The sequence below is a fragment of the Polistes dominula genome, unplaced genomic scaffold (assembly GCF_049000335.1).
Source record: "Polistes dominula isolate Pdom_NZ unplaced genomic scaffold, Pdom_raw_medaka contig_82, whole genome shotgun sequence".
In the NCBI taxonomy this organism is placed as follows: domain Eukaryota; kingdom Metazoa; phylum Arthropoda; class Insecta; order Hymenoptera; family Vespidae; genus Polistes; species Polistes dominula.
In genome coordinates, this window is record NW_028301046.1 from 2,616,898 (window position 1) to 2,632,886 (window position 15,989).

General features: G+C 34.2%; 1 protein-coding gene across 1 annotated transcript in view; it reads right to left on the reverse strand.

The window, feature by feature from the left end:
* LOC149031626 (uncharacterized) overlaps nucleotides 1–15,989 on the reverse strand; it is a 59,739-nt gene that overhangs the window by 35,253 nt on the left and 8,497 nt on the right. Inside the window, 3 exon segments of the mRNA XM_089175115.1 lie at nucleotides 4,458–4,677; nucleotides 6,540–6,642; nucleotides 8,624–8,653. Coding sequence (XP_089031241.1) covers nucleotides 4,458–4,677; nucleotides 6,540–6,642; nucleotides 8,624–8,653 — 353 coding nt within the window.

Sequence of the window (15,989 nt, forward strand, 5' to 3'; positions counted from 1 at the left end):
CGCGTGCCAGCTGACGTCACGAGCAGAAAAGAGATATCAGGGGTAGAGGGGTTTGTTGCCAGTGATGGCGATGCAACCAAGTTGAATATCGTGGACTAAAGTAAAACTGTACAGTTTAAAGAAAATCACTAAGATCCCCCAACTTCATACAACAATATAATAAACAATAAACAAATTTAGGATTGTTGATGATGGATTGGATATTTAATTGAGTTAATCATCCACTTGTCATAGAATTTCTTCGATATTTGTCTTAATTTCACAACCCTGATGCAACCCGAACAGAAAACAATTAAACACATGATCTTTTTTTTAATGAAACAAACTTCCTCTACTTAATAAATATGATTTTGTTTGAAACTGATGCTAAGAAAGATCAGAATAAATTCATTGCGAGGAAATTTTCGGACACGTTAAACGAGAACGAAATGGAACGGTTAAAGAAGGGGACAAGAATGTTCGTATATATGTGTGTGTGTGTGTGTGTAGAAAAAGAGGGTTAGTCTCTCGGACGTGACTGAATTTTACCCCTATACGAAGTAAGACCACCCTCTTATTTAATTTCTACGACCCTTTGTCAAAAGATAAGATGTACTTGTTACAATTCGTGGGGAAAAAACCTGACTAGTGTTCTTCTTTTTCTTACATCAACATTTATTTCTTATCTTTATCTAATCGAACCACAGATTGTTTATAAAGTAATACGTTTATGAGGAGTTTATGACATTTTTTTATGATATCATCAACTAATTATTGGTACCTCATAAACACCTTTGAAAACTAACAAAGTCTCTTATTTTTACAGGTGCAGTCAAATATGTCTTCTTTCTACGTACGAAACAATGAATATTTAAAGATACTTGTTTGAAAATTTTATTGTATAGTTTGTGATGGTTCAAGAACCTTCAAAATGATGAGCAAAGAGAAAGAGAGAGAGAGAGAGAGAGAAACTTTGACCCTACTGTCCCATTTCTTTCTTCTTTTGAAGAAGTCCTCTTACGAGTCCTAAATAAATATCCAAATATGTTTCTATTTTCGATATTAAAAACTATGATATCGAGTTGTTGGATGAAACTCGAGAGAAGATATTTCTTAAAGTTATTTTCAAGTCTGTAATTGTAAAAAGACCTAAAAGAAGAATTCGCTTAATATAAGCAGGAAAAGCTTTTCTATCTTTAGCCTTGGCTCATTTTTTAATAAAAAGAAGTAGATGGAAACGTATGATATCATAGATAAAGTATAAGAAAGAACGGTGAGAGGCCGCGGTGGCAAGTTTCATGTTACTTATAGATTTATGTATTCCCTCACCTTTTGTATCGGACATCTCTCTTTCTCTCTCTCTCTCTCTCTCTCTCCTATTGGAGCTTTGGAATCGTCAAACTTCTACGGTATGCGATATTGACTTTTCTAGGGACTTTTATTTGCGCTTCCCCACTCTCCGTCATTGGTATTTTATATGCGAGAGAAGTGGGCAAAAGTTAAGGGGCAGGAAAAAAGAAAAAAGTTGACAGACTTTTCTTATACATTTTATTTTCTTCTTTAATTTCTATTTTTGTATTTCGTTACGAACCGAGTTACCGATTAAATCGATCTACATCTTCAAATTACTTTTCTACAAATATTATTTTTAATCTCTTCCTCCTCCTATATTTTCCACTTTCTCACGCGATGAGAATATTAAGAATTAAAAAAAGGGAAAATTAATTGACCAATTTGGGCCACCATCAAAACGGCAGATCCCCATTAGGAAAGAAAATAATAATAATAGTGAAATATCGTAGACATATGATTTAATCTTACACAAATCCGTTCGCATAAATTATGAATCGCTTATGCTGGGATCGTTTGAAAATATTTAACAATTAATAATTATGAAAGAACAAAGAAGAGCGAACAAAAGGAAATAGTAGTAGTAGAAGAAGAAGAAGAAGAAGATATAAAAGTTTGATATTAACAAGAACTGAAGCTAACTCGTGAATCGATTATGGGCAACCTTGTAAGCTTGAGATTACCGGGATTCTTCTGTTTCCGTCACGCGGTTGTAAATTCTCGTTGATGGTATAAAAGGATCAGAAGAGACTGAGATGCGTTTCATGTTTACCACGAATTGGCAATATAGAACGTTAACGCATTGTAAAACGAATAAAGATAGAATAAGAATAAGAAGCTGAATCAATGTCATTATGAAATTGTATTCTTTGAAATATGATCGTTGCATTATCGAAAAGCATAAAATTCACAATGGACGTAAGACGGATAAACTTCTTGAAGGAACTTTTGAATGGAGAAGGTCGAATAGATCGTTAGGACATCGATAACGATGTGCGTTTAAAACGATTTTGGAAAAATCGTGAAATGTTTGAACCTTTTAAATGAAATGCTTCGTCTAAAGAAAGTAAAACGAGACTATGTTTTTTCTTTAATTGAAAATAAACAACATCCTATTACTTTTCCAATAATAATGTGAACAAAAAAGAGAAAAAGTAATTACAGTAATCGTATTAACTATCATGATGTCAAAACTCGTAACACGTAACGCATAATGCGTTGAATCGTAACTTGTATGGATCCGTGAATCTTCAAAGCTTCTAAAAGTTGAAGGTTTTATCGATAATACCTAAAAGTAAGGTCGACTTTCGAAAAGATATAATCTAAAGGACTATCGCATAAGAGTTTCGAGGTAAAGAGCCTCGTAAGACGATACACTTTCGTTCGTCTTTCACGGTGTCACAAGTACTAGAGCAACGAACGTAGTACTTTATTCTTTCATCTTCTAGTACTTTTTCGGTATCATTTATCGAGGAAAACTTCAATTCCTGGTGACAAAAGCAACACTTAGCCGAATTACTTTTGCAATCTCTTTTATTCTCTTTTTCTAGTTTTATTATTCGTTATTCACCATTGGTATCTTTAACAAACGATCTACAAGTAGAGAAATTGTTTCATTTGTTAGTAGACACGTTGTTGGTGTGTCGAGAAAATCGATCGAAATATGCGAGTAATAGATCGTTCGTAACCATCGGACAACGGCTAGGTGAAAATACAATTAATCGGAAAAATAGTTTACCGACTTGGATAGACGACCTAGGCGTCGTCTATCGAACGAATTTCTCTTCCCAAAAACCACGACACTTTCGGTCAACGAGCGGGACGGTAATTGGCTTCGGTTCGTTCAACGTGCAAACACTATACGAGAGAATTTTGTTTAGTTTACGAACTTTTATCATATGATTGAGAGAAAAAAACATGAAAATATGTATTGTAAGCTTTCTCAAGTCGTACACCATTAAAACATTTTTTGATTTCATTTATTTTAATTAAATTAGAAATATCTACACACACACACACTCATATAAAACGTAATCAATGAATATTGCACGATTGAGAAATTAGGGTCATTAGTGGAAGGTGCAATTTAGACAGTGGTACGACTTGAACAATCTTATTTTACAATAACACAGAAATCGGTATTAAAAGAAAAAAATGTTTGAAAATAATCTTCTTGGAAGTATTACTCAAATAATTAGAATTTGTCTTCCATCTATCCAGAAATTATTCAAAGCTTCGAATATTACTCATTAAAAAGTGAATTTGAAAAGCGAGATTGGAAAGTTTAACAAGAAAAGCTTTACTTCGATAATAATTTAACAAAATCAATGTGAAAACAAAAAAAAATCTTTGCATATGATACGAGAACAAGTCTAACACGTGGAGAAGTCAAAAAAGAAGAAGAAGAAGAAGAAGAAGTTGAATTATTGATTATAACAGGACCGGTTAGAAAAGAATATCGGTTAAAATTTACCGAGAAATAATTGGCTTATTAAAAGAGATATTCGAGAGATAATAAAAGGGTCGATGGAACTAAGGAGAATTTATTTAAAAGCTTTTCAACTCTCAAGCTTTTAATAGAATCGTGTCTTAAGCGTGAAATGAAACTGCTGCTGCATGCTAGGAAAAGACGGCTCACCTTTAATTCAGATAATGTACGTGCACCGTTTGAGAAAGTCTACGCAAGTTTTTAAGTTTTTATCGTTGCGTTACTACAATCGATTGAACTTACAAAAGCCAAAAAAAAAAAAAAAATAAAAAAAGACTTTAATACTTCGTAATCTTAGGTAGAGTAGCAAAATGATAAAGAGATTATTTAAATCCAATTTAAGAAGTTGTTCTTTCAAATAAATAAATTGTTATCGTAAATTTTCGTAAAAATTTTGTAGAAAAAAAAAGAAAGGGGATGAAAAATTTTTGCGAAAATTTCAATGCTGCTACGTGACTGGCCGATTTTCTTCATTTTCAGTCCTTTTCAGCAAAACGTTTAATTATTTAAGAAAGTACTCATTGTCAAAATAAGTTGAATTTAAGTAAAAAGCATCTACGAGGCATGCATGTACGATTGAAAAAAAAAAGAAAAAGGATGCTTTATTAAAAATGGTGTATGTATCTCGTGTTTGGTGTACCGTCGGAGTGTCGTCGAGTGGTTGTGTGTTGCTGTTGTTATCTGACGATACACGTTGTTCTTGCTTTAACGTCGATGTCTCGTAAGTCTTATTTGACGTTACCTCGTTCATGTAGGTCACTTCTGAAAGTGGGATGAAGTAGTAACCGAGAAAACGATCCCAGAGAAATCCCTTGCACCAAACTTCTACTAGCAGGCCAGCGTGCATATCGTTTGTTTCGCTGAAAAAACAAAATGTATTTTTGCAAGATTAAATTCATAAAAAACGGCTAATCTAATTTTCACAATGAAACACGAGTTCTCGTAAGAAGACAAATGTATATAGAATATACCATTATTTAAATGAAGTAACGAAGTAAATTAATCATTACGTTGTTAAAAGTATCATGTTATTTTTATTTCTCTACGACTAAGACAAATATGTAGATGTTAAATATATATGATCAATGAATAAAAAAGCGTAGTATCGAACGAAAAAGTAGGTTAAAGATATGTTGGCTCTTATCTAAGGATTTTTGTGACGCCAAAAGCTTGCTATCCTAAATGATTCGAGATTGTAATATCGGTCATCATCTACAACCCTTTTTGTAGGTTCTTACGTTAAAAAAGAAAAAAAAAACGTTCCCGTGGGAACTTGCAATTGTGATCGATATGAACGTAATTGATTATTTAAGAATAGTCGTCTACTAGTGCATACTATAAATAACTATTACGAATGATTTCAAAATCCTAATGATATTTCTCGATGAAATGATTTCATTTGTTGCTAGCAATACAAATAAATACATGAAAAAAAATGTGTAACGTTGACAAAAAAAAATTAAAAAAAAAAAATGGTTATCGATCGTTCATCGGTTAAAAGTTTGTAAAAACACCCGGTAAGCCACCTTACCGGTGAAAACATCGAACCGACCATTTTGAACTATAGCTAAGTAGGAAATATCGATGACGTCATTCGCCACTTGTTTGAGGTGGCCTTTCCAACGAAGTCGATTCATAGCATAAGGGAGGTAAGATGTAAAACAGATGTAGAACATAATCCATAACAGATTCCATCAGAAAACAGATCAAAATCGATCACAAACAAAGAAGATCCTAACAAATTCTTTTTTTTTTCTTTTTCTAACTGTTAAATTAGTGAACGATTATTCGTTCTTTAAATATAATTACGTATAAGGGAAGAATAAATCAATCCATCTATCTCTTTTAACGTTTCAACGTTGTTAACGTTAAGTAGGATCGTGCTCGAGTCACGCTAACGATGCATAGAAAACGAGAGGATCGTTTTAAAATCGAACCCATTGAAACCATGTAAGCGTAAAAAGCGAATAAAAGCAAAAAAAGAAAAAAAAAAGAATGAAAAAAAAAAATAGAATAAAAAGAAAGAAAGAAAGAAATAGATACTTTAAACGCACCCCTGACAAGATCGTGCTTGCTAATCGACCTATTCTAAGTACACTTCTATCTCGTCGCACGAAGCTAAGCATCTATTTATATATATCGATGCACTGAATCGGCTTACCCCTTAAGGGGGCTCGTTAGTCGATCGCGAAATTCCGGATTTTACAGAGTTTTTCAAGCCTGTAAACGAGAACTCAATAACGCCTGTAAAAACCGATAATATTTATAGCCCCCGTAACATTCCATTTTTTTTTCGATAGGTACCTTAATATATATACCCGTCCAATCAATGATCTAATTCGATAATACTGAAAAATATAACCAAAGAAATAATCACATAGTCGAATAAAAAAAAAAAAAATTAAAAAATAGTAGATACGTTTTGAAGGAAATGGGAAAAAGGGTACAATAATGGTCGTGAGAGCAACCGTTTTAAATTTAAATTGATTTTCTTGGGAGGTTCCGAGCTTCTCGTACGACCTCATTGAAAGTTTAAAAATAATCGAACCCTCTTAAACTCACTGTCTGACCTCGATTCGCAGCTTTTCTCCAATCTCTTTCGTTCGCATTCATCTACTTCGTCTTACGTTTACGAAAACGATATCATCCTGCTGTATTAGAGTATAGAATGATATAGAAATAGATATATAATCTAGGTGTAGGTTATCAAAATTGTACTCACAATAAGAAATCTTGCTCCCAACTTGGATTGGCCCCCTTCACGGTGACTGTCGTTGACTTTACATTTTGTAGTTTCAGCGTTACGTACGAATTGAAGTCCTCCGCTGTAATTGTTAATTGATAATAGTTCATTCAATGATTCGTAAACTAACAAGCATACGAATAAGTGAATAGTATAGTTACACTTTCACGAGAGATATGTTTTCTTTGCTTAAAAGATTACTTGATAAACGCAAAATGTTTGCCACGATTATCCTCACTACTTATTCTCACCCTTGAGACCTCATCACAAGCCCTTTTTTTTCTCTCGTTTCGTTGTATCATAAATACAAACTTTCGTATCTTTAAGATTTACCTCTTTATTTGTACTTTTTATTTGGTGGCAAACGTTTTTAAAAAGTTAATCTCTTATAACTTTATAACTTTATAACTTTATTTACAACTTTTCTAAGATCTTTTTCTTTTTTTTTATAAACGAGTAAGTACCAGTTCATTTTTTTTATTTTCATCATAAAAGATATATATATGGTTTTTCTTTAATAATTTAAATATTCTTTTATATAAATCCTTATACTTTCTACATCCTTTTTCCTTAATCGTAAAAAAAGTCTATGAATGATGAATGAGAAAGAATTGTGCGAGCAACTAAATCGACAAATGTTCAAATAAAACGATCCTTTAAATGTATAACGAAATCAAAAGCTTACAAAAATGTGTTTTACCTTTAATAATATTACTTATTTATTTCGTTTTTCATTGAAATTTTCATCGCTAGAAAGACGTAATTTATTGAAAGGACCTCTTGCACTTACATTTTCTCATTTTGCTCTTTCACTTCAGCTCTTTCAACGCAATTTAATCACTAATACACGCTACGGCAATATCTCGTTCGATCCGATTCGATAAGAACAAAATCAAATTTACCTTCTTCGCGAATTCATCAACGAATATTCCTACTTTCCTTCTCTACAAAAATTGTTTTTTTGATAAATTTCACATCTACACATGTATGCTGATGAAATTAATGTGCAAACACGATCACGAAAAAAATCATCCTTTTCACACAAATGATACAAAAATAATTGATAAATAATAATAATAATCATTTCTAAGATGTATGATAATTCATTCTAATCTCTAATAAACTAACGATCAATAATATTATGTTCCACATACGTGTTTTAATTTAAGAAAGAATGATTTGCAAGGTGTATCGAATAAAAGTAGACGTATATATACGCGTATGTATTTTTACGTATGTTTTTTTTTTTTTTTTTAAAGAATAAAGAAGATAAAGGCGCAATAAGTAAAACGAATCCCGTACATGCAATAGTGTGCTTTTATGCGCGATGAAATAATGTTCTCTTTAACATAGGAACGCGTATGAGTAGATGCGTTGTTAAAGCTCGAGTTAACGGATGGTAAACACAATATGTAGAAAGAAGAATAAAAAAAAGGGTATAAAAAGGATTCAAGGTTTGTACGCGTCGATATGGAAAATTGAAAAGCGTCGCAGGAGCCTCGAGGGAAATATAAAAAACAAAATAATCGAATCGCGTAATAGTGAAAGAACATTTCAACCTATGTATCTGATTATCTGAAAATGTATTTCTAAAAATTTGCAAAACTATCATTGCAACTCGATTAAACACATGTGTCATTGACCAAATAATGACCAATTCTTTTGATAATAACGCGGTACAAACAAAATCGTGATATTTCCACTTGAGAAATCACATAATCTTTCCAAAAAAAAACTTGGAATCATTCCAATACGACGGGTGAGCAACAAATTTTGTCGCGTATCTTAGAATTGGAGCGTAACTAAGGACTCTTTCTTTACTAAGGTAAAACATTTCGATTAGAATTTTATGGGACAATCGTCAGTCCGTCGCCGGTACGCTCGATTGAAAATATATACATTTGCATTTCTCTCGTGAAAGTTTAAACGATAGGAGGAAAGGATCCGACGAGTCGATAGATCGCTATTTCGACATTCCGATCCTTTTCTCCCTTTCTTCTTTTTTTTTTTTTATTCTCTTCTTCACATTTTCATCTCCTTCTTCTACACCAGTTGATACGAACCTTCCTCGCAGATAAACCGCGCCTTCTTCACTAAAACAGAAAACAAAAACGTTAAATAGAGAGATGTGAGGATGATAGAAAAATATTTGAAATAAAAATTCGAATGAAAATTAGAATTAGAAAGTTCATTTCTTCGTTACTAACCCTAGTAGCACAAAATATTAAAAAATATTCAATACACATGTGTATTTAATATTAAAAAGACATTGAATCTTATTCAACGAGGTTTGTTTTTTATTAAAAGTAAACTACATCTTTTTTTTTTTTTTTAAATCCCCCAATTATTATCGTATTCATTGAGAGGTCAAAAAGGTGCTGGTCAAAGAACAGCACCACCACCATTCTGATAATAGATTTGAAACGGACGATGTCGATAAACCGTTAGCACCGTCTATTTGCACGGGACGATTGATTTGATGGAATTAACGGATTTTATCGAGAAACGCTACCCGTCTTGTTAACTTCGTTCGCGGATGTAAACGTACTAAAAGTCAACGAAACTCATTCCATTTATACAGTAAATGTTGACTACTAATCCATTCTGTATATGTATAGACAAGAGAATTAGAACTGACGACGACGACGACGACGACGATAATGTCCGTCCCTCCCTTGCACGCATTTACCTACGTTTACGTCGAGATTTATACTCGTCGAATTACAAAGACTGCGTAACCTACCTGTGTATGAACATAATAACATGATTAAAGACCGATAATATTCAAATGAAGTTATAGAACGGACCAACGATGGAAAATATACGACCGTTACGTGCCTCGGAGACGATTAATTAGATAATGTCCGATAATGTAGGACAGTCAAACAAAGTGCCCACGTAACCGAATCACCGTATCTCATTTCATATAATTACAATTATTACGTTAGTCAAGCATCCTTCAACGATGTCTCCCAATAGACTCAACGAATTAAAAAAAAAAAAAAATCGTCAAAATCCACGAACACAATGATGACGACAACGTATCGTTCACGTATATATAGAACTGGGAGAAAGGATTTGCAAAGTTAGTTTAGCTTATCGATTAACATACTACTACTATCACTTCCAACCAACGTGAAACAAACTCCCGTATCTTAAGGGTGAGCACATTTTGTCTTCGTTCACAGAACCAACGGACTTTGTTGAGAACGTTAAGTTGTTGTTACTCGTAAATCCACGCTTAAAACACGATTTATGTTTACCGAACGAGTATACTATCTGTTCGTTTGTTTGATCGATCCGTCTCAATACAAAGGAATTTTTATATTGATCTTTAAATAATCATATAAAATGTATGATAATAATTTATTTGATATTATAGATTTTATGTATAAAAGCACGAATATATAAACGGATCAATCGACACGTTATTTGGATTTTTTATTTTTATCTTTTTTAACATCCTCTCTTATTAATGAAAAGGTCATGGTAGCGTATCACCCTTTACGGGAGCAAGCGTACACGACCGTAATCCATTACGGTGGAGTTTAATCGTGTGAGCGTGCGCCCGCACGCACACACACACACACACACATACATACACACCTATCTCTTTAAACGACGGCCGACTATGCGATCCGAAGCAATGACCTGTGCTAATAAATGCCACTCGATATATGAAAAAGTCCCCTACGTGAAAAGAAGTAGTATAGCACAGGTTCTAAGGTTAAGTGCAAGAGACACGGGAATGGCTTCGCCCCGAGCTTCAATTTACCGTGGGTGTATGTATGAGTATACATGTATACAAATTATAAAATAGTCTTTTAATTACACGTGGCAACTATGATACTATGAAAAATTTGCAAGGTGTGATCAAAAAGATGCAACGAAATTGTTTACATACGTAAACATATTGGGTTTCATTTTTATAAAATAAATAATCGAATAAATATCGAGTTTGAGAGAGAGAGAGAGAGAGAGAGAGAGAGAAAATCGTTTCTTCTTTCGAGTTACTTAATTCATTTCCCTTGTAAAAGGAAATGAAGATTCTAAGCGATAGTTTTTAACTGTAGTTTCAACAGGCATGAAAGATGAAAGGTAAAGGGGTTTCGAGACTCGGTCGGTCACCAGGCAACGTGTAAATATTTAAAAGGACTAAACTGCTGCGAAACTTTAAGTACGTTGCCTAAAAACGATGACGTCACTGACCCAGACCCGTGTTAAAGCAACAATCATAGCGAAATAAACGTAACTCGGTCCCGTTGGCAAAGCAAATATGTATTCTGCACTTCTATTCGAACGGACCTAAGGAAAAGAGGAAGAGATGAGTTCACCAACAGGTGAACGAGACTTCATTATCCTAGCTCTTTACAAATTAATTACACAGACATCAGGTAGCTTAAAAATAATTTGAATTTACGCTGGCAGGAGGACGGTGGGTAGGGTCCATAGACACAGGTATACGTTTATGAGAAGCCATTTGGTGGTATCTATGGCCTTGGCAGTAGGCCAGTCGCTACTCAAACCCAATATGCAACCAACAACAACAACGAGAAAGCTAAGAAAAAATTCCATCTCTCTTTTTTTTCTTTTTTTTAACTCTCGATCGGTTATACAGACGAGTTAACAAATCGAATAGCAGACGCTTCGTTGATATTCTTCCTATTGATCTAACGATACCTAGTATTCTCTTCGATTCGTCTAATAAAAAAAAAAAAAAAGAAAATTCATCAAACGAGCACGATGAATAATAAACTTTATGTAGAAGTGTTTCTTGAAAACGTCAAGTACAAAAGACAATAATGAGAAACGTTATTGCGAGAGATGTTGTCGAATATTGAGGACAAAAGGTACCGCCATGCGAAATGGAAGGATTCAAAAACCAAAGGGTAGTGGTGACGTCAACGTTACCTGCGTCTACCAGATAGAAAAGAAACGTAGATATGGATACGAAAAGAAATAATACGATGGGGAAAAAAAGAAAAACAAAAAAAACAAAAACGTGAATAATACTTTGCGAGAGTATACAACACTTTGAAATTCGCGAGAAAGCGTTATATAAATAAATGGGCGTCATCTAGAGTAGAGAGGTGGTGCTATTGATGGTGGTGGTGGTGGTGGTGGTGATGAAAAAAAAAGATACATGACAATGATGTCAGCCTTAACGCTTCAGTTGCGTTCTCTTACCTTCGAACAAGTCGAGACAATGGACGTCTACGTGTGAATACGAGCTGAGAACTTCTTGTCCTTGCATGTACCCTACCCACCGTACACGTTCTGCATTGTACCCTGTTTCTCAACGTTTTTACGCGAATGCATGCTAGTAGATGTAGTCGAGGAACTTTGCTCTCTCTCTCTCTCTCACTCCTTCTCATACTTTTGCGAGAAAAGGAAAGGGATTCACTTTTCCACTCTCGAGTTTTCTTCTACTAACGTTTCAGCCAACAGTGAGAAAGAAAGAGATAGAAATAGAGAAAACTGACATTATGGAAAAGTCGAGAATATGAGAGAGAGAGAGAGAGAGAGAGAGAACGAAGGAAAATCGAGAAAATAACAGTGCCATATACAGTCGACGTTATTTATAGCGAAGCCATATTAAAGGTAATATTTACGCGACAAGCGTAAGCACGATATCTTATCAAGGTATCCGTAGTTCCTCGTAAAATCCTCCGGCATCTGTAAAGAAACCACCTTCTATGATCTACGTACGCCCACGTTAAATAATAAAAAAAATAAGAATAAAATAAAAAAAAACAGGAAGAACCTTTATCGTCGATTTATTTTCAAATATAGGCGACGATGATTATAAATTAAAATAATAGTTTTGAATAAATGATCTTATTGTCGGTATCCTTTTATTTTTATTTTTTTTTTGTTTCAATTCTACAGTTTTCTTTTTATTCGTAAAATATCTTATCCTGTTCGAAGCAAGTTAAATCATTGGAATGGTTTCTTACAAAGTTACGAGCAATCTTGTATAATCGATGGATCAACCTCCGGAACGTTTCTACTCGTTCGAAGATGAGAACTGCTTCCGTTCTTCCACGATCCTTAATCGTCTGTAGAGATGAATCGAGGCGTAAGTTTGTAGTAAACGCGATTAGCGTACCAACGTGAATCGATTGATCCACGCGATCTATGGTTAGTATAATTTGCATAGGGTACCATTTGGCAAAAGCATCCAATATTAACGCGTATGAAATTCCATCGTGTTAACGTGCAAAATTTATCATCCACAACGAAGATTCTTCGTGTCACGAAGAAGGAATAATACACTTGTAACTATATATATCTATATATGTAGTTTATAAGTGTAACTGTAATAGTCGGTGGGCCAGAGATAAGATAACCGTCGAACATGCTATTTTTTACGACTACGTCACAACGAACATATGGTATTATCAGTAAACGGCACACTAAGAAAAAGAAGTCGAAAAATAAGCGAGAAATCGATATCCAACGAGTTAATAACGGAATATTAAAGTAGGGGAACAAAAAACAGGAGAGGAGATCGAACCTCGATAATGTTTGTTTTCCCCGGAAATGAAGGAACCAACTACTATCGAACTAGCTTGTTCATTGACGCGAGAAGTTAACCCGAAATCACGTATTTTCCCAAAGGTGAATCCGATGAATCCCTTAGATCTAAGGGATAAGATCCTTTAGATCTTATCCCTTCTCACCCTAAGGATGAACAAACTTCCTTTGAAAGCTTCTAATACATTCTTGCCATTCTTGTCGAGTAAACAAAAAGGTCAATGATCCGTGTGGTAATCGAACTGTATTACGATTAAAAACTGCTGTAAATAACGAGTGCTAAAAATGTACCCTTTCGTAAAAGATTGCCAATTACCGATGGTAATTGGGAGATGTAATTGGGAGATGTAATTACGAGATCTCACGTTAACCCACCGACTTCGGCTTTTGGCTCTGAACTGGGTTAAAGTTGAAAGTACATTTTACCGGTTCTTTTCCCTGGTTTCGCACTTGATATGCTACACCGAAAGAACATTTACGAGAATTTAACGAGTCATAAAAAATGTACATGTATGGGCCTTTACGTGCGATAAAAATGAAACTCGTATTATCATGTGGAAAATAATCATTTGATTCGTATGTACGGTGGTGAGTGGTGTTCCCTAAAATCTTACATTGCTTTAAGCTTATCAGATTTTTCTTTGAAAACCTTTCGTATAGTGTGTTTAGGATTAAAAAAAAATTTTAGAAATAAATATATTAGTATACTTTTATTACATTTTGTTCATTTAACGTAAAAGCATGTAAATCACGAGAGACATGGCAAGATTTAAAAACAACGACTATCACCAATCCTTAACACCCTTCCCAGACGTTCAATTATATGACGATGATACTTAACGTTCTAATTATACTATTATCCATGTCGGACAACCGATAAGAATATATTTTAGCGAATAGTATTGAAGGTTTAATTGCATAGCTTATATATCGAGATATTCTAGGTTAAAACCAAGTTCGACATAGACGTTAAGCCGTTTCCAACGGAACAGAAGCGGAAGGAAAGTAAGTCGCTTCTCCCAAGCTTCTCTCTTCGTACCTTATATCGTTCTTTTATCCAGTTTTAGTCCTTTTATTGATAGAAACCACTTAAAGCGTTTCCATTGTAGGATATAACCACCGTAAATCCGTTCTCGTACGTCGTAGTCTTCGTTCTCGTGGTTCCAACAATTTCCTAATTCCCTGTGGATAATCTTATTTCGAAGGAACTTCCGAACTGTTCTATAAATACGATTGAATTTGAATCCTAAATGAATTTGTCTCCTCCTTTTTTTTTTTTTAAGTGCGTCGAAGATCCCAAAAGATCTATTGCAATAATCGAACCGATGATAACGAAATTATCCATGGTTAATTAAATACAACGAAATAAACAGCAATTACGAGATGAAAAAGAGAAAGAAAAAAGCTCTACACGTTTCGATAAAGATTGAAGAAACAATAGGAGAAAAAAGCAGAGCAAAGGAAACGTGATGAGGGGAAAAAAGCAATACAATAAGTTAGGAAAGTTCTTTCCCTTTCGGTCTTTGTAACGTTTCTTTAATTTGATGAAAATATGAAAGAAAATGGGGTCAAACTCGTTTGATGTTATAAAAATACGTTTCTAAGAAAATAGATAGATGGGTCCGGAACTGACTAGTAGGAATGTGCGAGAAACTTCTCGACATGGAATAATGATAAATATCTCTCTCCGGTATGGTCCCAGTGACACGGTCTATCGAGAATTCCCTTTGCTCTTTGGAAGAATAGAGCGTAAGAAAAAAAAAAAAAGAAAAAGAAAGAAAAGGTTGATAAAAGATGAACGGCAAAGAAGAAAAAAGAAAAAGAAGGAAAGGACGAAAAGTCGATGAACGAGAAAACTTCGTTCACCCTTCCCATTCGATGCAATTGTCGTTGAGCTTGAGTTCAAAGAACCTCTCCTGTTCGTTGTGTGACACCCGTGTTCATAACTAGGCGAGGTTCTTCCTGCAGGCTTCGAACTCCTGTAGAATACCCATATTGAATTTCATATTGCACCCACACACCTTGCTACCTGAAAGCTTCGAAGAAAAAGAGCACACAGCTTGGACTTATTCGACCCGGATCAACCTAACTCAAGGATAATAGAAAAACGTATAAACATCGTTTGAGAGTTTAACGACCAATAAGTACACGTCTTTTATCATTTATCTAGAAAAAGAAATTTCGTTTCAAAAATTCTATTATTATTTATTATATATTTCTTAAAGGGATAATAAGTAATCAAATTTGATTATACTAAGAAGGAATTTGTGTTGTTTCTAGGCTTAGATTTGATGAGAGGAGAAAGTGAGGGATCAAATATCGTCAATGACCACCTGTCGTACTCAGAACGGTAGGTACTTTGCTTGACTCGATGAATGCATAGCTCGTTTCAAACAGACCTGATATATCGCACGAAATATATGGTTGGAGGAATACAGAGTACCAACGAACTGGCACTCTCCAAACTGGCAGTCCAAGCTGGCAATCGAAGCTGGTTGATCAAAGCGTTTCCAAAGTTCTTGTCGGAAGAGTCTACAATGGGTTTACGACATTAACTCATCATCATCGATCCTTCCTACTCTCTAACCTCTATTTCTATCTCATTCGCCCTTTCACGATTAATTGAAAATCGATCGAAAGGTTAGAGACATACATTCGAGAATAATATGCGTGTATTATATTATTTTTATCCTAAGTCTATCGTTCAAAGTTACATTTAAAAGTACAAAGTTGTAATGAACAATGACCCAAACTGAAGAAACTTGAAAGAAGTAAAACGCTTTATGAAAATGATAAAAATTTATAAAAATAGCAAGAGACACGTTTTAACTTTAAAAATATGTCTTCTACGTTAAACAAAAAATTGGCAATTTCGTAAAGTTAGAAAAATGA